This window comes from Vanellus vanellus (assembly GCF_965231255.1).
Source record: "Vanellus vanellus genome assembly, chromosome: 11".
In the NCBI taxonomy this organism is placed as follows: Eukaryota; Metazoa; Chordata; class Aves; order Charadriiformes; family Charadriidae; genus Vanellus; species Vanellus vanellus.
In genome coordinates this window covers 2,175,535-2,197,368 of record NC_138916.1, presented here as the reverse complement: position 1 = coordinate 2,197,368, position 21,834 = coordinate 2,175,535, and the positions used below count along the sequence as shown (strand labels likewise).

At 54.3% G+C, this 21,834-nt stretch overlaps 1 protein-coding gene across 1 annotated transcript; it reads left to right on the top strand.

The window, feature by feature from the left end:
• Positions 1–8,605: 8,605 nt before the first annotated feature.
• On the top strand, positions 8,606–20,200 carry HEXA (hexosaminidase subunit alpha; the record flags this gene model as incomplete). The annotated part of the gene is made up of 14 exons (XM_082488979.1): positions 8,606–8,849; positions 12,503–12,601; positions 12,984–13,049; positions 13,211–13,257; positions 13,586–13,696; positions 14,460–14,561; positions 14,660–14,792; positions 15,965–16,145; positions 16,456–16,542; positions 16,902–16,974; positions 17,431–17,611; positions 17,933–18,023; positions 18,402–18,506; positions 19,004–20,200. The coding sequence occupies 14 exons, from the start codon at positions 8,606–8,608 to the stop codon at positions 19,065–19,067; spliced, it is 1,584 nt and encodes a 527-aa protein (XP_082345105.1). The 3' UTR covers positions 19,068–20,200.
• Positions 20,201–21,834: the final 1,634 nt, after the last annotated feature.

Here is a 21,834-nt window from a genome sequence, read left to right as displayed (position 1 = left end):
GACGCGCGCCGCGCCTGCGCGGCGGCCGCCATCTCCCTTTCGCCGCGCCGGCGGCCATCTTGAGTGCGCGCCACAAACACACCCCCCACCCCCCCACACACACACCCCCGCCTGCGCCATCTTGAGCGTGGCGCGGCGCCATCTTGAGCGTGGCGGGTGGACGAGGGAGGCGGGAGGGAGGGGAGTTTATCGGCTTTACCGGCTTCCCCCGCTACCGAGCCGGGTTTGGGCGCCGCGGGGTGGCGGGGATGTGTGGTGGAGGTCGGAGCGCGGAGCCCTCCTGAGGTGTCCTGTCAGCCAAGCATGGAGGGGAGGCCCTCAGCGTTGCCATTGTGTAAAGAGTGGTGCGGCGCCTGTGGGGAGCAACTTGTGAGGGAAACGTGAGGGAAACGTGAGGGAAAATCGGTTGTTCTGCCTTTGTTCAGACTAAAATTGCAGTGAGACCCTCCAGGCAGAAGTTCGTGTGAAACCATGGGATAAGCATGTGCCCACCATCCCCAGTGGGGACTCTAGCCGTGCCAGGTGGCATCTCTGAACTCCAGCTCTGCCTTCTGGTCAGCAGAGATAATAATACCCAGTTTTTCACAGTGGTGCCAGGCTTGGTTCCCTTTCTTCTCGGCTAATTTGGCATTTTTCAGGGGGGAAGAATACACGAGTGGCTTCATCACCGGACCACAGACAGACTTGTTCCCTCCCGCAGACGGCTGGGACCAAGCCTGCCATCAGCAAGCCATGGGCCAGCGCCATTCCCAGGTGGCCTCATCCCAGGCAGGTCAGGGATATGGGGCCAGCGCTGTTCCCAGGTGGCCTCATCCCTGCTGGGGGCTCTTGCTTGGACACTGAGCCACCGGCAAAGGGCAGGGCAGACATTGGGGTGCTTGCAGGGGTTGAGCACCCTTCACCTCAGCTTTCCCTGCCATCGCAGCAGCGTGGCCAGGGCAGTTCTGCTTCCAGCATCAGTTGTGCTCAGCCTGGTACGGAGGAGGTGAGACGGGCTTATTGTTTGCAGCCGTTTGGGGAGCACAAGGAACTCCGGTTGGCTTGGAAACAAGGCTGCAGCCTGGCCCAGAGGAGAGCCAGCTGATACCAAACCCTCCACTGCTATTCACCGCAGATGCAAGAAGCCGGCACAGCCCAGGGAGGGCTCCAGGGCCACCTTCGCCACCGCCACTAATCTTCCACTTCCTCATGCCCCGGGGAATCATTTCTTCCTGGGGTGAAGTGGGGCGGTTGTGTGATGTGGTGACATTATTCACCCGCTCTGCACGGATGAAGATGCCAGGTGTAGGGAGACTCAGCCTGGCGGTATGTGGCGTAGGTGTGACGAGTTTCATCAGCTCTTTGGGGCAGGAGTCACCGCGGCACTTCGTGTTCAGTGCAGCGGGATCCTGCTTCCTGCTCCTGCTTCAACACAAATACCTTGTGAAACAGGCAGAAAATTAGAAGTGGCCTCCAAAAGTGTGTTTGTTTTCTGCTGGAGCACAGAGTGTAACGATGGCTGCAGCGATGGGAGTTTAAGCTCAGGGTGACCCAGGCAGGTGCCCCTGGGGATCCAAGCAGATTAAGTGTCCCATGTTCTGGGTAGATGCCTCTGGAAATCTCGCTGGGTAACAGTCTGCATCTTCAGACCACACAGGCAGCTCCGAAAATCAGTTCTGGGTGTTTCATAGCGTTACAGCCACTTCCAGCGAGCTGGCTACAGTCATGACTGCCCGCTGTCCTCCCTAAACAGTCGCGCAGAGCCGTCCCCATCCCGCAGCCGGGGACAGCCTGCAGTCACTGAGCTCTGCTCTGCTGGTGTCAGGAGCAGTGCAGGGGGGGGGCGTGGGCACATTGCCTCACACCAAACTACCTAGTAAATAAAGCCAGTTCCCTAATTACCCTACTTATTTGGAATGGCAAAGGCCTGGGCATTAATCATCCTGCCCTACATAAACATAAATAGCCCCGGCTTTGTTCAGCTCTGGACTTACCAGCTGGACGCTTGTTTGCCAGGCTGGTCCCATTTCCCATGTGGAGCCTCGGGGGCTCAGCTGGTCGCCCCAGCTCCTCACCCAATGCTTTGTCCCTGAGGGGGACTGTGTGTCAGCTGGTGACATGCCCAACACGTGAGCAGGCATGGGGCAGCAGATCTGCCCACCGGACCCCTAGGAGCCATTGACCAGGCAGCCAGGGTTTTTCTTTACAGGAGCTTCGCAGCTTCACAGAGCTCGTGCTTGGACGCAAAACCGGGTCCAACCGTTGACCTTCCCCTCTGGGACGGCGTTATCTGTGTGTTGGCTAAGCTGTTTTTCCCCACTGGCCCCGGGCTGGCTGTGGTGGTGCTGGGGCACGGGCAGGGACCGGCCATCTCCCCGGGTGCCCCCGGGGCATCCCCGCGGCGGGTACCGGAGCGCCTCCCCGCCGCCCTCTCCTGGCTCCGGCCGAGGCTGCAGAGCTCCCGAGCCCGGAGCCTCGGTGCAAAGCACTGCGAGAGGAGCTTCAGCCACCAAGCTAAAGCCATCGCCTCGCACCGCCCTCCAAAACCCAAGGGGAAGACCCACCATTCAGCAGCACAGAGCACAGCCATTTAGAAACACCTTTAAACCTCCAACTGTTTCCCTGCCTCGTGTAATCCCAGTAATAAACATTTAAAAGTAGTGATGGGATCTTCCTAGTGCATCCCGCAGACATGGGAATGCAGTTCTCCTACTACAGTCCCAGCCTTATCTTTTTCTGTGGCAAGACAGGGATCAGCATTTTGCTGCTGGTTACTCCTCAGTTAAAACTCTAACGCTTCTCAAAAATACTCTTTGGTATGAAATTTTAGCCATGCCCTTTGCAAAGGTCTTCCTTTCATTACAAAGTTTCCAACCCAACAGTCATGTATGGAGCCCTGGGTACCCACCAGCTCCTTGTAGATGGTTGGCAAAAGGAACCCGAGAAAAGTGGGGCTGCTGCCTTTAGCTCATCCCGAGGGCATCTGCACTGCCTCTGGGAATTTCAGGACTCCAGCTACTGAGGAAAGTTGAGAACCGCCCTTCTACCCACTCTGAAAAATGATTTACATCTCCATAGGCACCTGGCACTTTTTCATTTTATTCATGCAAGAACTTAATTACCCAAGTGATTCTAGTAACTGTTAACGCCGAAGCTGACAAGAATAAAATATTGCATTGCAATCACCTTGCTCCGTGAAGTTAAGCACCCGCTTACAGGATTTACGGGAGTGGGGCCTCTGTGCACAAGGAGTTTGTCACTGCGCCTCCACAGGCTCTGACTGATCCCAGCTCAGCCCCGCAGCCGTGACTGAGAGCAGCCGGGGATGGCAGCCCCAAATACTCAGCCTCCGCCATCGCTCGCAGCATCTCCCCGTGACAAGCCCCGTTTCGCGATACCAAAGTGCTGTGAAAGTGCTGGTGCTCCACACCACAGCTGCCCCCAGGCTCCTGTCCTGGGAGCTTCACCCACAGGCTCGGGGGTGCACCTCCCATCTCCGCCAGCCTCCCCCCTGCTCCACCGCTCCTTGGGCCAGGCAGGATCTCTGGAAAAAGCCCTTCTCCTCCGTCACCTGAGGCACACAGAGATCCTGCACTGGGAGATTTCTTGATGCCACGGGTTTGGTTTAGGCTGCCTGCACACCCACTAACAACCTCGAGCGGGAGCGTGGGCTGAGATGCCCCTCGGATCACCGCCGTTTGTTCAGCCACCCCAAAGCTGTGCGAGCTGGAGATAATCCAGAGGAAAGGCGGCTTTGCAAATAATACCAAGAGCACAAATACCACCAGGCTGAGCTCCAGTCAGGAACCCAAATCCTTCAGACTGATTAACACATCTCACCTCAAGCTTTTTGCCTTAAACTCCGCTTTTAAGTTCAGAATTGTTGAAATATTCCTCCTCGCTGAGACTCGCTCCTGCCTCCTCGCTCTGAATCTCCCAGGCCTCGTCCCCCTTACATGTGCTCTCCCTTCTGAAGAGGTCCCTTCTGCTCAACTCCATCTGTGCTGAGAAATTCGTTTACCACGTGCATCTGCTAAACCGTTCCACGGCAGCATCTAGCATGATACGCGGTGGTCAAGGTGGAAATGTAGAGACATGAAAACGAGTCGTGCTGTTCTTTGCAAAGTGCTGGGATACGTGCTTGTGGCTCTGAAAGCAGTGTGCAGTACACCAGCCTGCTTCAGCCCCCAAAAGCACGGATGAGCTGAGCTGTTAGTGAAGGATCTGGCTGGTGAAAATACCCTGGACATGGATTTAGGGTCAGCTCTCATTTAGGATCTTCTTTGTGCACGTGCCAAAGCTCCACCAATTGTCTCTCCTGGCTCTTGCTGGGTGTTTAAATGCAAGCACCCCTCTGTTTGATGAAATGGGTGCTGTTACCTCGGCCTCTCCAGCTCACAGCCTGCAGCATTGAGGCTGAGAAGGACACTACTTCTCCTCCACCACCCACTTGGGGTCAGGTATCCCTGTCATAGCAGGGAGAAGCTGGGAGACTCACCCGTTCTCCTACAACACTCAGTTTGGTTTCGGTAGAAAGCCCCAGCTCAGGTCACAGCACAGCGAGGCTGGTGGCCTGCCACTGCTACTTGGTGCACTCATGTCTGCAGCAAAATTCAGGGGAGTCACTCTGAGACGAGCAATGCCACCACAGAGGAAATGTGTCCTTGTCATCCCACCTCCAGTGGAGCATACGCTCTGTCTGCATGGAGCAGCCACAGGCTGGAACAGCAGATACATCAGTACCAACTCGTGCAGATGGCTTGCTCCCTGCCAGCGTGTGCTGACACCGCACTGAGCAATCATGCCTGAAACACGGAGATGTGCAACAGGAGGGTCCGCACCTGCGAAGGACCACCACTTGCCAACCTTTACTGCCACCAACCACCACCACAAGTAAAGTCGCTTCAACAAATGCACAGCTGGTTGCAATCCAAATACCATAATTATTTTACCAAGGACGAAAGGGGAGGTAAACAGCAAGTGGAGAGAGTAAGTTTGTACAAAAAGCTTTTGAGATGTCAAAATTCAAGTCAGAGGTCTACAGGCAGTTGCAGGCATTGCCAGAAGGTCATCTGTGTTTTCCAAAGCCCTCTTCCAGCCACACTACCAGCAGGTCCCTTGACCTGGGAGCTGGCTTCGTTCAGGAGTGAGTGTGCTTAGACAATGTTTGGCTCAAAGAGCAAAGCAAACAGAAAACTCATGCTCTATGAAGGTTTCCATGAATGGCTTACTCCATCCCCCTTTCACTGGCTTGTACACTTCTCACCAGCCGAGGAATCTGTATGCAAAACGCCCTCCTGATTAAATGCAGAAGCAGCTGACATTACAGTGAATTAGGGAGCATAATAAATGGGTTTATACCTTAAAAAAATGTTGTCAAACAAGGAACTGCACTGACAGCCCAAAGGCCACCTTCATGCCCTGAAGGAGAACCAACCAGAAAGACTCAAGTGTGACACCGGCCAGATTTTATAATAATTTATGGCAGAATAATGAATTTGGATTTCTACCAAATTCAATTAATGGTAGTAAGCAGGTAATCCAGCAGAGCCCTACTGCAGCACAGTTGTCTGCAGAGTCCCCCAGCACCTTGGCTTCTAGCTCTTGCAGTCAAAGAGATGACAAGAGGGGTTTGCAGGTACTTCTGCAACAGGCATCACCCCGCTAGGCCAGTGTGATGTTTTCAGCGCCCAGCTTAACCCTGCACACTGACATTAAAGTGCCTCTGAGCTGGTGTGTCCCTGCTGCGGGGCTAGTGATCCGGGTTAGGGTGAGCAGAGGTGCCGTGGGGAAGCCAGGTAAGCTCTGAACCTTGTGTCTCCCCATTTACTCCCCGCTTGTTCCTTGCTGAATTACTCTCAAAGAAGCCAACCTTGCCAGGTGGACATATCAGCCTGGAGAAATGCTCCCAGACCGTGAACTACTGGAGAGCATTAACAGTTTCTGGCTATTGCTGCGCCATGCCTGATGCAGGACAGCGCGTACACCAGTTTCTTTCAGCCAAGCTCCAAAGTTAAGCACACGCATAAGTAGTTTTCTTACATAAAGATGCATTCCTGAATCAGACTGCTAGTCTAGATTAATGCTGGCCAGCTACAGATGAACTTCTCTGAGTCATCCCCCAGAGACATCAGGTCCCCTAAAATAGCAACAACAACAGAATCCACAGAAAGGCTTGAATATTTCGACTGAAAGCTATGATCACAACACTTTTACATAAGTATGGTGAACACGCCACCCCCCCCTCCCAAAACTGAAATAAGGATTTGCTTCAGGCCAGGGCACTTTCGCATTTCAGTCTCACACACTGGGATGCGCAGCCCTGCCGATGCTGCTGACATTGCCTGAAGCAACACAGCAACAAACTGTCTTGTTTTGTGTTTTTTTTCTTCCCCTGCAATTTTAATATGGTGAAGCTACTTGAGGAAAAAGCCCAGAGATACCGGAATCAAATGACGCTGTTGGAAAAGCGGTGGTAACAGCTGGCACTTCGGAGGTTTGCACGGTAGAAGGTAACAAAGCCTGCTCAAGATTGCAGAAGCTGCCTGTAGACCAGCAGCAGCCCTGAGACAAGCAGAGGAAAACTTGAACACAAAAAATGGTCCAACGCAGGTTGGAATATAGGCATCCTCTTCCACATTCCTTCTTGCTGTGTGATGTGGACAGAGATGAGCAACGTCCTGGAGCAATGGTAGTGGAGTCAGAAGAACCACGAGGAAGCAGCCTAGCATGTACCACCGTACTAAATTGGGGTCCTACCACCTCTCTGTAGGAAAAACAAGGGATGAGTGAGGATTATCAGGAGCCTGGGGGCACCAACAGGCTTAAATTGTCCTAATCAGCCTCACCTGGGACCTCTACCCATGACCCATTGCTCCAGGAGCTCCATTTAAGCTGAGGTCTGAGTAGCCACTTTTTTTTTTTTTCCTGAGCTGTTCTGTAGGTATATCTGCTCCTAGGCTTTCCCAGGGTGATCTTAGGTGTATGTTGGTGCCTTGCTTTTGCCAGGTGGCACCTGCACTGTTGATGGGCCCTATTGTTGCCACCACCATGCTCTACTTGCCTGGCTATGGGGCTGCACCCAGCTGATAATGTGTTGTGCCCATCCTAGGTCCTGGCTCACCTTCCCTTAGGTGGATGGGTGGTCTTTGCTGCTCCACAGGGTTGTGGAAGAAGAATGCAGCACCGTGTAGATGTTAAGCTCATGGCAATACTAGCTGAGTCTCTCTGACCTCCATTCCTGGTGGAGCCCAGCTCCTCCATCTATGTGTGATCCTTAACCCTGACCTGAGATCCCCTACTCATTTTCACTAATCTCATTAAATTTCCACAATCCCAAACCTAACTGTGATCCCCTCCTGCTGCTCAGCATCCCTATGACTTCTCCACCTTCCTGATACCCCCAACACCTTCGCAGTACCTCACAGGCTCTCTCACCCTGGTGAGCATCTTTTTCCATCCCTCCAAAACCTTCCTTCCCAGCTCTGCTGAACCCCCCGCTCCCCTGTGTCCTCCAAGCTCTTCTTCTTCCACCATCAGTCCCCAGCTTTGTGCCAGTGCTTTTGTAACCTTTGACAGTGAGTTCCTTGACGGTTTTTCTGCAAAATGCTTTTTTTTTCCTGGTGCCCCTGGCTCTCCCTGTGCTGCTCACCTGAGGAACAATCCTTTAAATTCCCCACCAGACTTGTCCATGGTTGTGTCCTGCTCAGGCAAAGTGGGTTTTTCATCTTGTGCTGGTGTGATGGGACCACCTCCATCTCCCTTGTTGTGCTTTCTCCCATGGCATTTGTTTAATTTCCTGCTTGTTCTCCATGCCTCTCAACAATCCCCATAGCTTGGAGCTTTCCGGCGGCTTCACTGCTTGCTCAGGAGGGCTGGGACAACAATGTTTTTAACAATTTGATGGAGTTGGTTCCTGTGTAAGAGCTGCTGGGGTTGTGCCGGCCAAGACCTGGGTTTAAGGGTCCTTATTTGACTTGGGGATTGCTGAGGAACGCAGGGCTGGGAAGGAGGCAAAATAAAGAGCTCATCTGAGGTTGAGGGTTTCCTTGCAAAAGCCAAACGCTGTGTGGAGAGCGTCTCTGCAACACCTCAGTGTAAGGCTCCACCACAGGATAAAGCCCTTTTTTTGTACAACCCACCCAATATTTCCCCCACCGCCTGTATAATATCCCTGGAAACCTGTGCAAGGGCCGCATTACATCCACCATTATTCATAAAAATGCACGGTACCAATACAAGGTGCCAAAATCCATGGTGGCTCTGAAGCACCTGCGTGTTCAGTCACAGTGCTGGAAAGCGGCGCAGGTGAAATATGTGTTTTAAATCACTAATCTTTTCCTCAACCCCCGAATCGGGCTGCTGAGACGCCCCCAAGGCGGGCAGGGAGCACGACGGAGGGGCTGGGGAAGAAACGACCCTCGAAGGGGAGCTCGAAGGCTTTGCCATTTACAAATCCAGAGGCGTTCGCTCGGGTAAAGCCGGCCTTTTGGGGCGAGGACTTGGGGACGGGGGAGCCGCCGCCTTGAGGCGGCCGTGAGGCGATGGCGGCGACCGAGCCCGGCCCCGTGGGGCCGAGCTGCCATTTCGCGGCGCCGCCCCCCTCCCTCAGGCTGCGGGGCGCGACATGGCGGCGGGGCGGGCGCTGCTGCTGGCGGCGGCGCTGCTGCTGGAGCCGGCGGCCGCCGTCTGGCCCCAGCCCCAGGCCCAGCGTTTCCCGCCGGGCGGCGGCGGCCGCCGCTGCTCGCTCTCTCCCCGCCGCTTCCACTTCGCCTACGCCGGCGGCTCCGCCGTGGGGCCGGGCTGCGCCGTGCTGGAGGCGGCCTTCCAGCGGTACCGGGCGCTGCTCTTCGCCGCCGCCCGCCCGACCGGTGAGGCGGGGCGGGGGCTGCCGGCGGGGCGGAGTGTGTGTGGGGGGTGGGGGGTGGGCTCGGCGGCCTCCCCGTGTGGGGACGAGGGGGCTGCTGGAAGGGTAGTTGGCCCTGTTACGTGTGGCTTTATTCTTACAAAAGAAAACGACAACAACAAAAAAACAACCCACAAACCCAAACCCGCGCCTTTTGTGGGGTGATCTGCTTCTTTTAACCCCCTCATTCCCTCAGTTCAGCAGGGGCTGGTGGCGAGGGGAGATGGTGGCCATGGGCTGGTGGCGCGGGGGCTTGAGTCACCTCTGGTAGCAAAGGGCGGCGTTGCGCTCGTGCGTGGAGGGCGATGCCTGTGGCGCGTGCGTTTCAACATAAAATACATCTAATGCTGTTGGGCACAGTGAGCGCCAGTTGTCTGGCATTTCTTTCGAGGAGTCAGGCTCTTGCTATCAAGAGTTTGCTCTTCCTAGCTCATTTTTTATCTCCTCCAGAGCGCATTTCAGCTCCCCGACACTTCCTTTTCCTGCAACTGCGGGGAGAGCGGCCACCGCTGGTGCAATCCCTCCAGCTTCAGTCCTTCTCGCAAGTCTTGGCTCTTCCCCTTTCTAGCAGCTCTTGGTGTCCAGCGTGAAGCTTTTCCTTGAGGAAAGACTCTTGTCGCTCTTGTGTGTGTTTGTAGCAAGTACGTGTTTGTGCCACAGGGCTCTTTCTGCCCAAGGTGAGCTGCTGAGCATCCCGAGGCAGCGTGGCTTTTCTGGCAGAGAGGCAGTAACTCTTGGATTCATCCTGGAATTGTAGGGTAAGACGAGGAAAGGCAAAAGCTTTGAGAGCCCGGGCTTGATTTGGGACAGCTTGTAAAGGTTTCTTGCTCCCGGACTTTTTCATGATAGTGCCTGTTGCGTGCCAGGGGTGAAATGCAGGAAATTCCCTGGCTGCGTTCGCAGAGGCAAACACACAGGCTTGGGAGCTGGCACACAGGGATGCTCAGTGCCTGCGTGGGTCTGCAGCAACCTGAAGCGCTGTAGCTGGGGAATATGAAATGCTTCATTCATCAAAAAGAGCGAGTAACTCTGCTTCCGAGTGTTATAAATGTCAGTGTGAACTCTGTCGCTGCTGATAAAGCGGCGAAGGGTGACGGCGTTGGAAGCCGCTCTGCTTCGTCTCGAGCACATCGTGCTTCGACAAAGGCAAGCTTGAAACACTGAGAAGAACCGTTTGGCTTATTTTATTTCTTCAACTCTTGTAAGTAGCAATAGAAATAAGTTTTGATTTGGGAGCTGAGAAGACTACCCTTGTTTCTTTTTTGCTGCTAGGAACTGAATAGCCGATGTAATTATTCACATTTTCCTGTTCCTCTCGAAGGGGAAACGTGACCATGAAATCACTTGGAGCATCTTCTTATGATCATGAGATCAAGCTCTGTGTGCATACTCGCTTCTTTCCATACGCCCTGCTTTATGACGCTCAAAGCACACGCTTAATTTTAGGGTTTTTTTCCCTCTTTGCCTTCCTTTTTTTTTTTTCTTTGCCACATGGGTCATTAGTAATAACAGGCAATGGAAACCCTGTATGGAAGAAAATAATTTCTATTAATAGAGAAAATAAGACAGAAACCACTTTCTGTCGTTTTCAGGAAGCTGCTATGTCAATTTAACAAGCAAGAAAGACTATGTCCAAACTCTGCATTCATCCTGCACTTGTAGCATGAAAACAGACCGATTTAAGTTAGGAGGGACATCTTTGGTCAAGCCCTGGCTCAAAATGGAGCCAAGCCTGGAGCTGAAAACAGCTTTGCAGTTGGGCCAGGCTGCTGCGTCCAGCTGAAATCGCAATATTCCTGCGTGGAGAACTGAGCCTTTGCTGCAGTGTTTGACCACCCTTAAGGTGAAGAATACTGCTTTTTTTCCCCCCATATCTCTAATTGGGATTTCCCTTGCTGCTCTTCCCTTGTTTCTTGTCATTAAGCTGGGCAGCTCTGAAATGAGTCTGGAAGAGACCCAGGACCCTGCGTGGAGCTCAAGCCGGGACCTGCCATACCTGATGTCTTATCGCTGCCATCCTGCTGCAATTGTTGCCTTAGTGTTCTTATCTTCTAGTCCATGACCATAATTAACTTGACGTGCACCTTCACAGCGCTCTTTTGAACCGTGAACTTCAGCCTTTGTGGTTGATGGGTCACTGGTCCCCTGCTGCGCCCATCTGCATTGCCTTCTAGGTGTGATAGCACTGGTGCCTTACCTGCTGCTTGGCCCAGAAGGCCACATTTAGGTGTGGTGATGTCTCCCAGGGTGGGTTTAAACATGGTGCGTGGTGGTGGGACCAGTTCTATTGAGGCTTCTCAACAGAATGAGTTTTTCCTGGTCCCCAGGCTTGAGAGTGGCCGTCCCTGGTGAGCTGCTGTCTTGCCGAGCAGAGGAAGCAGGTCTTGCCGTGCTGGCATGCCAGCTCGAACATCTGCGAGGTTGCCTTGGCTACCAGCTCGTCTGTAACTGAGAGAAAGGCTCAAAACCAAGGACTGCCTTTGAGCCGTTTCTCTTCTCTCTGTGAAGGTTTTGCCCTTCCTTCATGGAGAAATTTGGGGGTTCTGGCGCCTGCGAGCTTTGGAGCACGGGCTCTCTGCATTTCACCCAAACACTGGCAGTACCATGGTCTCTCTGAAGTCTGTTTGGTGCCCAGCTTCTGACCAGGCTCACTCAGAGCCAAGCTTTTTATTTTTTAGTGACCATATTGAGCATTAGCTGTTCCTGGGAATGCACTGGGGGTGTAGGCATGGACCTTGGCTGTGATTAGCAGGGTCCCACCCTGCTAACCCACGTTCCTCCTGGCCAGAGACTGCTGTGAGTAGAGTTCAGCAAAGGCTGAGTTGGGGGTGCGACTCCAGTGAGGACTTGGAGCTGTGCATCCTTGGAGGTGCTCCTTCAGATGGGGAGGTGTGGCCAGAGCTCCTGCTTGGGGTCTGAATGTGGCTGGGTATGTTTTCCAGCTGCTGTGCCTGGGACCTGCTCTGCAGAAGGTGAAGTCGGTCGGGAGCCTTTCTGTGCTGAGCGAGACCTTTTGGTTACCTCTAGCTCAGCCCAACTCTGCAGTATGGTTGGGATCATTCTCCACCCTTTTTTACAGCATTTCTTTGCCCTTTCCGAGAAGTGTGGGTAGGGTAGCAGAGCTCTTGGGTTTGTGTTTTTTTTTTTCCCAGTGCTGGGAGAGTTTGGAAACATTAAGCTCTTCACCACCTCTGGAGAAGATTTGAGTAGTTGTAGCTGTTGCTTAGAGCAGGGGCTGGTGTCCAGGAAGCCTTCGGGGCTCTGATGTCTCTCCTCCAGGAAGCTTTCGGGGCTCCAATGTCTCTTCTCCTTTGTGTGGTCATTTAAACTTCCACTGTGAAACCTTCCCTGGGGCCTTCCTCATCAGCCAACCTTCTCTGCAGTTAAGGTTGGGATCGGCTCATCTGCTACTGGTTGCCTTTGTTGAAAGAAGTCCCTGCTGAACACCCCTGTGCCTGCTCAAGGGTGAAGGAGGGGGTGCCTGTTTCTGCCATGTGTGTTAAAAGTCCACGTACTCCTGCGCCTCCATCGCTAGCTGGGCTGGGAGGATGGTGGTGGACTGGAAGCAGGGAAAAGAGACAGGATGGGGTTGATGTCTGTGGTCCGTGTCCTTTGCAGAGAATGAGCCACCCTGGGGGACGCCCTGCACTCAGCTCCTAGTCTTTGTTGCCACGCCAGGCTGTGATGGGTTTCCCAACCTGGACTCCAAGGAAAACTGTGAGTATTGGGGTTAGGAGCGGGAGGGAGTGACTGGAGCAGGAGTGCAGCTGTGTCTGTGCCTGTCAGTTGGAAATGGCACCATGCAGCACTTGCCTCCAGTTTTGGGGAGGCAGCATCCTCACAGTATTGCTGAGAAACTGGGGCAGGGAGGGAGTGACTTACCTGAGGATGCTGATAAAGCAGTGGGAGAGGTTTAAAACAAACAAAAAAAAACCAAACCCAAAAATCGGTTCTCTGGGATCCCAGGATGCAGTCCTATATCAAAACCTCTGCCTGGTGCGGCTGCAACCCCATAGCTGGGGCTGTTGCGGCCTGTAGCAGTGTGTGATGGAGTGTGGAACCTAATGTCAGCGCCGGCCCCTCTGATGCTGTGTTTCAGATAAGCTTTCTGTCTCGGAAGGCTCCTTGCTGCTCTCTGCGGATGCCGTCTGGGGAGCTCTCAGAGGTGAGGCGTGCTTTCTGCGGGGCATTCCCGCTCTCCCTGCCCCAGGCCTATGGGGATGTCTCTCTGTGCCTCTCTCTTTCCATAGACTTATTTGTTAATTGAGCTCTGTTCCTTTGGGGGAATCTGTGCTGAGAAAGTGACTGTGTGTGGTTTTCCTACAGGCCTGGAGACGTTCAGCCAGCTTGTTGGGAGAGATGAGAACGGCACGGTGAGTCCTGGCCTCATCTCCTGGGGGCAGTCCGCTCTCTGTAATGCTCCTGCCTCCATGGGAACAAGCTGAGGATTGCCGGGATGCTTGGGGTGAGGGGGGTACCGGCAGTGCGGCACAGCCTCACTAAGGGCCAAGAAGGGGTTCATGAATCCAGCCAGACCCCTGCCTTCTGAGTCGATAAAGCGTCACAGCTTCTTCTGGATTGCTTGCACGCTGGGCAGTGAGGCTACCCCTCCTGGGGACAAAGGTGACCCTGGTTGTCTCCTGCTAATGGCTGTGTTGCCTGGAACCCTGCTCACTTCTTCCTTGTGTTCTCTGCATGCAGTACTATGTCAACGAGACAGAAATCGTGGACTTTCCCCGCTTCCCTCACCGGGGACTGTTGCTGGACACCTCTCGTCATTACCTGCCTCTCAGAGCCATCCTGGAAACTCTGGTAGGGCGCCTGTGATGGGAGACCAGGTAGTTTAATTGGGTGTCCCTTCATTTGCGACAACTGAGGGCTTCATGAGTGGCCTGCAGGGCTTTGGGGGTGGTTTTTTTTGTGTGTTGTTCCTTTCCAAAGATCCTAGGAGTTGTCTAATGCGTAGGCCACTGCATCTACACCTTATTGAGGAAGAGCTTGTCAAACGTAGGCTTTTTAGATAAAACCAGCTTGCTTGTCCCTAGATGAAGCAGCAGGGTGGGGTGGGTTGGCACCGTGACCTCAGTTCTTAGCACACATCATGGAAAAATGCTTCCATGCTGTAGGTCCTTCCCAGTGCCCATGGCTGTGTTTGCTCATGGCATAATACGCAGCTGCCTCGTTTGGGTGATTTCTCAGCTCCCTCTGTAAATAGGGTAAGGAAGAAAACCCTGAGGTTTCTTGGATTCCTGCAATCCAGATTACTTTCCAAGGCTGGGTTGTTTCTGAGGCAAGGGAAAACACTGACTTCTTCCTAGCCACATTAGGCAAACATGGGTGGTAGTTCTGTGTTCATCCCAAGCAGAATTACACTTCCAGGTCTCCACCATTGGCTCAGTTATAGGGAGAACAGAGATTTTATTGTGGGCAGGTGTCTGAATCCCTCTTGGATCCTGGGAAGCGTTTGTGGACTCTGCCTTGCCCTTTTGGAGCACAGGGACCTTGTCCCCTCTCTGTGGCAAGCTGGGTGACCTTTCAGAAGGGACAGGGCATGTTTGTATTTGTTCCTTCCCAGGATGTCATGGCTTACAACAAGTTTAATGTGTTTCATTGGCACATTGTGGATGACCCGTCTTTCCCCTATGAGAGCTTGACCTTCCCAGAGCTCAGCAAGCAGGTAACCCACTCCAGTCACCATGTGGCACCCAGCCCAGGGTGAGCAGGTCCCTCCCTCGGCGCCTGAGCAAGATGCTGAGATTCCCCGTGTTCCCCCAGGGAGCTTTCAATGCCATGACCCACGTGTACACAGCCAGTGACGTGCAGACAGTGATCGAGTACGCCCGGCTGCGTGGCATCAGAGTCATTGCAGAGTTCGACACTCCTGGGCACACCCGCTCCTGGGGTCCAGGTGAGGAGCAGATTCTGCCTGCTGCTGCTGCGAGAAGAGTTGTAGTTGCACTGGGGGGAGGAAGGGCATCTGCAACCTGGGTCCCAAAAGCCGGGTATGGGCAGCCATGTCCTGCGGACTGGCTTTGAGGAGGAGCAAACCATCGTCTGGGGGAAGTAAGACCCAATGGTCCAACTTCTGGAACAAAATCCAAAGGGAAGCTTTTCCATCTCTTCTTGCGTCATAGAATCATATGTTGGAACGGACCTTAAAGAATCTCGTTCCAACCTCCCTGCCATGGGCAGGGACACCTTCCACTAGACCAGGTTGCTTAAAGCCCCATCCAACCTGGCCTTGACACCCAGCGTCCAAACTAGGTGACTTTTTTGGGGAACGTCTGCTCTGCCAAAACCAACATTGTGCGTATCGCGAGGATCTTGGGTTTAACTGGGGGTACAGCTGACCAAGCTTCCTCGCTCTAATCAACTGTGCCCCAGCCTCTGCTCCAAGGACTCCAAGTGCCACCTCTTCCGTGTCTGGAAGTTCAAGAAGCTCCAGGAAAATGTTACCTTGTCTTTCTCCTTCCCCTGCCTCCAGATGCCGTGGCCTGCACTGGACATGTGGTCACAGCCAAAACTGTGCCCGCCCCCCTTCTCCATCTGCAGTGGGTGTGTGGAGCTGGGAGAGGGTGCTGGGGGCTGCACTGGCATTTTCTTTCCCGAGCAGCTCTGTGTGGTTTCCTATAGGAATCTCCCCCCAAAAAAGCAGTGGGGCCCATGATGAGAGATACTAAGGGGAAACCTGGGAAGAGTGGAGACTGTAGCATCCTGCAAGGATTTGGTGTGTCTGTGTCCCAGCTTCGTAACAGCTGTTGTAGGGCAGGGAAAAGGATGTCCAGCCTGAAAGGCTCAAGCCCCACAGATCTCGCCTGAGAGCGTGTGTTCGGGGCGGCAGTGGATGTGCATGGCGGGAATGTGAAATGAGTGCAGAACAGGGATCCCTCCCCATCAGGTCGGGCTTCCTGCGCCAGAGATCATTTTTCTGCTGCTGTGTTTATGCCTTGTGCGCCATGCCCGGGTCTTCTTGTCCCCTGGCAGGCCCTGGGCCGTGCTGAGGAGGGTCGTGGGGGTTATACGGGGTGATATGGCCACGCTTAGCTCCTTCCTTACTCTCCTGTGTTTGTTATGACCCAGGTGCTCCAGGACTCCTGACTCCCTGCTATTTGGGCAAGGATCCTTCTGGGACCTATGGGCCCATCAACCCCATCCTTAACAGCACCTACCAGTTTGTGACCAGTTTGTTTCAAGAGGTCAGCACTGTGTTCCCAGACTTCTTTCTTCACCTCGGTGGCGATGAGGTGGACTTCACGTGCTGGTGAGTCTGAAATCAGTCTGGATGGAGACTAGGGGGAAGTATCTGGGACTGGAGTCCCAGCCCATTGCTTTTTGGTCATGATCATCTGCAGATCTTTGGTGTCCTGCTCCCCCAGGCTCTGTGTGTTGGTGCCTGGGGTTTCTGTGCTCATGGTAACGCTTGCTGTGGGAAGCTGCTGGAGTTGGTGCAGCCACAGCTCTTGGAATGTCGGGGCTAGACTTGGACCTGTGTGGGAAGGACTTGGCCATGTCTTGCCCTTAATCTGGAGCTTCGGTTGCAGTCCTTTTTTTCTCTTCTCTTTGTTACACAGGAAATCCAATCCCAAAATTCGTGCCTTCATGAAGGAGATGGGCTTTGGTGAAGATTACAAAAAATTAGAGTCGTTCTACATCCAGAGGTAAGGATGGTTGCATCCTGGGCCTGCAGCTGCAGCATGTCACCAGCACAAATGTTTTCTGATGTCTCGGGGACACCAGATCTCCTTTTCAGGAGCACACCATTTCAGGCATGTCTCCCTGACCCCAGAGGGAGTACCCGAGCTGTGTTTTATTGGGAGATTGACCACAAAAAAGCCTGGGGGTGAGGAGAAAGAAGCCCCATAAGGGGCTATGCTTTCTCCCATGTCCTTCAGAAGTACCTTCTCATCCTGCTATGGGTGTTGGGAATATCAGTGCTGCTGCTTTGGCTGTATGTAACCAGCAAAGAGAGGAGGGTGTAGTTGGGATGACCCAAAACTCAGTAACCTTTCTGCTCCAGGCTTCTGGACATTGTCTCTTCCCTCGGCAAAGGTTATATTGTGTGGCAGGAGGTGTTTGACAACGGAGTGAAGGTGAGAACTGCCTGCTTTCCCGTAACGCAGTTGCCTGTGCTGGGGTGAACAGTGCCAGCACCCAGCCAGATGCACTGGTGTGCTCTGGGGGTGCCCTGCTGGGGTTGGTGGGGGTGTACTGGGGTTGGTCTTGAGATGGTGTTGCCAGTGAGCTGCCCTCGTGGTGGCTTTGTCACACTGCTGTCAACGGTCTCCTCCCTCCAGGTTCTTGTATATACACCTGCAAGAGGCAGGTTTTAACCCTGCCCAGGACACTCTGCAAATGGGCTTATACCTTCCTCTGCTGTTTCTGCAAACCAGATGGGAAGTGGCTCAAAAGTCAAGCCAATGTCTGGCTCAGTTTCTCTTTGGGGATGTTGGCAGCTATGGATGAGTCAGGGCACCCTGCTTGCGAGGGGAGGTGGTGCTCTTGTTGCCGCACTGATCCCATGCACAGGGTTCACATGTGCTCTTCAGGTGAGGCCAGACACCATCATCCATGTGTGGAAGGAGAACTCCACGCCGTACATGGAGGAGATGGCAAACGTCACCAAGGCTGGCTACCGAGCTCTGCTCTCTGCCCCCTGGTACCTCAACCGCATCTCCTATGGGCAGGACTGGATGGCGGCCTACCAAGTGGAGCCCTTGAAGTTTGAAGGTGTGTTCCTTGTGTCCCTTTCCCGTATGGCAGCTGGCTTGTCACTCGGAGGTAGCGCCAGGGCTGGCTTTCTTGCTAATCTGTTCTCGCTGCTGGTGTGAAGGTACTTGAGTGACCATGTCCTTGGTTGCTGTGCTGTGTCCCATTCCTTTGCTGCTCTCCCCTAGCCCGGGGTTTGAAGCGGGAGCTTCCAGGATGGCAAGTTATTGCCTCCATAGCTGAGCCACTCTCTGCTGTTACAGGCGCCTGTGTGGGGCAGGGTGATAAGTCACCCCGTTATCTTACAACACCCCGTCACCTGAATGCTGTGTCCTCTGGCAGGCAGCCTTGAGCAGAAGGATCGGGTGATCGGTGGAGAGGCGTGCATGTGGGGTGAATATGTGGACGTCACTAACCTGGCCCCCAGGCTCTGGTAAGAGAAACCGTGGGGAGGTTGGCTCGAGCCACGTAGGGCCCTTTCCCCTCGCCACCGAGCGACGTGTGCCACACGTTGCGGGTTTGGTCTGTGCGTGGTGCTTGTCCCTGTCCCCTGGCAGTGCCTCTGTGCTGCGAACAGCCTCACTGAGGCTTACATGTAAGACTGTAACGTGCTCCTGTACAACCTGCTGCTGCAATCAGTACGTTTTTAACGCTGCTGGTCTCTGTGCTGTCACCCCGGTCCACTCCTGAGCCGCGTGTGTCTTGGGGTGCGCCTTTGTGTGCTGGAAGTCTTTGGGAGCTCGGGGCTTTGCAGGAGAAGCCTTCCAACTCCCCCCCCTGAAATGACTGCCTCTGTCCCTCATTCCTCAAGGCCAAGAGCTGGTGCCATAGCCGAGAGACTGTGGAGTAACGCGACCGTCAGGGACCTGCAAGATGCCTACGTGCGGCTGGCTGACTTCCGCTGCAAGCTTCTCGGGTAACCATCCCTCCTCGCAGCCGGACAGCACAAATGCCACCGTCTCTGGGGTTCAGTCCCGGGGAAGGCAGTGAGCGTGAAGTGGGCTTTCCCCAGTGCAAAATAACCCTTGGTCTTAAGGAACATCACGAGCCTACGTGCCCTCCTGCCTGTGCGTGGGCAGAGCGTGCTTTGTGCAGTGCTGGAAGAGAGCCCCTGCTGCCGGCGTGGGCTGGTGGCTCTTGTCAAGGAGAGGGCTTCATGCTGTGGAGGGGGAACCTGTCAGCTCTTGCCACCCCTCCTGCAGCACCAGCTTCCCCAGGAAACCTGCCCTTACCCCGTGCTCCCACGTGTGAGTGAAAAAACAAGTCCCTAAGCACAGGATGAGAACCACTCCCTCCTTGTCACACCTGAACCAGGGTGCCGACAGCCACTCTGTGCTCCTCTAACCCCTCAGACCTGACCGTGGGCTCTGCCCGTGCCCTCTGCCTAACGCCGTCTCTCCGCTCTCTCTCCAGGCGTGGTGTCCAGGCGCAGCCTCTCTACATAGGATACTGCGAAAATGAATTCGGCGGGTTTTGAAGGGAGAAGGGAGAGTCCCGCTGCCCTCGCTCACTCTGCACACAGGAGGAATGATCCCACCCTCTCGAAAGCTGCTGGCTTGGCAAAGGGACCCCTTCCCACCCCTACCTTCTGCTCTTGCTTTGTCACAATGTTTTTGGTTTTTTTTTTTTCCTTAATGTGCACTCTTTGCCTCTTTTTTCTATTTTTATTTCTTTAAATCTATAAATAAATGACCCCAAAGAGCCAAAAAGGTGCCTTTTCATGCTCAGGTGGGGCTTGGGAGATGGTGCGAGGGTTTTTGTTAGCAGGAGAAGGGGTAGGACTTGCTCCATGCTGGGGGAGGAGCATCTGTCTGTGTCTCGTGCTGGTGGCTCTGGAGCTTGCTGGGTGCCCGCTTGGCTGGATAAACCGCGTTTGGCCTCTGCTGCTGTCAGACTCCATCCCTGCAGTGAGTGAGAATGTGTGGGCACCCCCAGTTTTCCCCTTGACCTCCCACCGTCCTCACCTGGACAAGGCATTACTTGTACCAGGATGTTACCGTGTGGTCACCTTGGTTTTGCTTCTGTGGCCTTCCGCGCACCAGCGGTCAGCATTGTGCTGTTCCTGTCCTTCTCTCTGTCTCCTCTCTCTGCCTACGTGCAGGCAGGAGGCTTGCCTGCAAGCCACCGCCACTGCTGCCCTAAACCCTGTCTGCTGCCACCTCCTCCTCTGGCTGCTTCTGAGAAGAAGACACCCTGAAGCCTCTCCAAGGAAACCTCAAACCCACTGAGCTGAGCAGCTACGTGGATGTTATGGAGTCAGTGCTCAGCTCTTCGATCGGCTGTCACCTCTGCTCAGGATTTGGCCGACTGATCCATCCTCCTCCTGTTCTGCTGTGTCCGAGAGGTTTGGTTCGGATAATATCTTCCTTGGAGAAGAGACTGGCAGTGCTGCTGTCCCATGGAGCCAGGACAGTCGTGGTTCTTGTCCTTTGATGGTTGGGGTTGCCGTGCTGGAATCCACGTTTGGCTCAAAGAGGGAGAATCTCTCGGGCAGAAATCCTGGCTGATGGGACTGTTGTACCTGTGTCTTGGTCTCAAACGAGCGAGATTTGCTGTTATGGCTGGAAACCCTTTACTATTGAAATTTAAATTAAAAATACTGAATTAACTTTCAATTTAAAATATTCAGTAATCATCAAGTCTTGCATTTCTTTACCCTCCTGCGAAGGGATACCCGAACACTGCTCCTACCAAGTGCCACATCTTCGGGGAGGGGGGGGAAGATCGTGAAGCCAAACCACCCCAGAGCAGGGAAGTTTAGCCAGATTTGGGGGGAAGAGAGGTATTTTTTTCCCCTTGCTCAGGGTGGGAGGGGAAGGGCTGCCTTCCTTTGCCCTGTTTCCTGGGGGAAGGTGCTCCTCTCCTTCCTCCGGCTCTGTGTGGGGAAACTTGCACCCCTTTTCTCTGTTGTTTTGGTCGTGAATACTTGTGTATTTAAGGCTGAGCGGAGCCAGGGTTTCTGACCTGCCTGCCTGTCACTCCTGGTGTGTTTATTTCTCTTAAATTAAGTAACCCAAGAGACCTAAATAATAATAGCTGCTTCCTTTTGCTGGGGTTTGGTGCGCTGTCAAGTCCTAAAGAGCTCCGAACGGCTGGTGTAATGGCTGCTCCTTCCTCCCTACCAGGCCTGGCATGAGCGTCATCAGAAGCTTCTCATCCCCGTGAGGACATGTCCTTCTGCTCTGACCCAAGTCCCTGTGGTGTCTTTTGGGGTTGGCTTTGGGAAGTGTTGCTCTACAGCACAAGCGCCTCAGGTACTTGTGGAGCAGAAGCTTTACCTTCTGGTCCAGGCTGGTGGCCTCCAGTGCTTTAGACCCTGGATGTCTGTTCTGTCTCTGCATAGCCACTTCTGCCTGGCTCTTCCTGCAGCCGTACCGGGGGAAGGACAGCTGAGATACCATGATTCCCTGCTGGGATGGGGCCCTGTGGGCTTTGAGGGGGTGGCAGGCCCGGAGGAAGGGGGTTGGTATCCCCTCCTATTTTTTAAAGTTGTTTTTTTCTCCTTTTTTTTTCTCCATCGGAAATTGGTACCTTTGCCGGGTGCTTTTGTCACTGCAGGGAGCTGCTGCCGGTGGGGCTGGGGCCAAGGGAGAGCCTGGCCCCGGGGAGGGTGCTCTGATCCCCGGAATGATGCCCTGCTCCCATGGATGATGTTCTGCTCTCAAGGAGGGTGCTCTGCTCCCGGGAATGATGCTCTGCCCCTGGAAAGGGTGCTCTGCTCCCAGGAAGGATGTTCTGCTCCTGAGAAGGATGCTCTGCTCCCAGGGATGATGTTCTGCTCCCAGGAAGGATGCTCTACTCTTAAGGAGGGTGCTCTGCTCCCAGGGATGATGCTCTGCTCCGGGGAAGGACGCTCTGCTCCTCGGCGCTGCCCTCTGCACGCTGAGGAGCTCTTCACCACCACATCCCAGCCCCGTGCCCTCACCCTGCCTGTCCCCCACAGCGTGCCGGGCTCCCCCTCACCCTGGGCTGGGTGCGGGACCCTGCAGGGCCTGGGCCGCTCCAGGGGGGACACCCCAACCCAACACCCACTGCTGAATCCTGGTGTTTACCATCCGGGTTAAATACTACCCCACAGTCCCGCTTCCCTGGGGGCCCGCACCAACATCTCCCCCAAAAACACCATCCTGGGGGCAGCTTGGCAAGGCCTGCACCCCCGCAAAAGCAGGGATCCCCATCGGCAGGGGGGGCTGGGGGGGAGCACCTCGCTTTCCCCCCGCTGCCACCGCCCGGCCCGTTCCTTC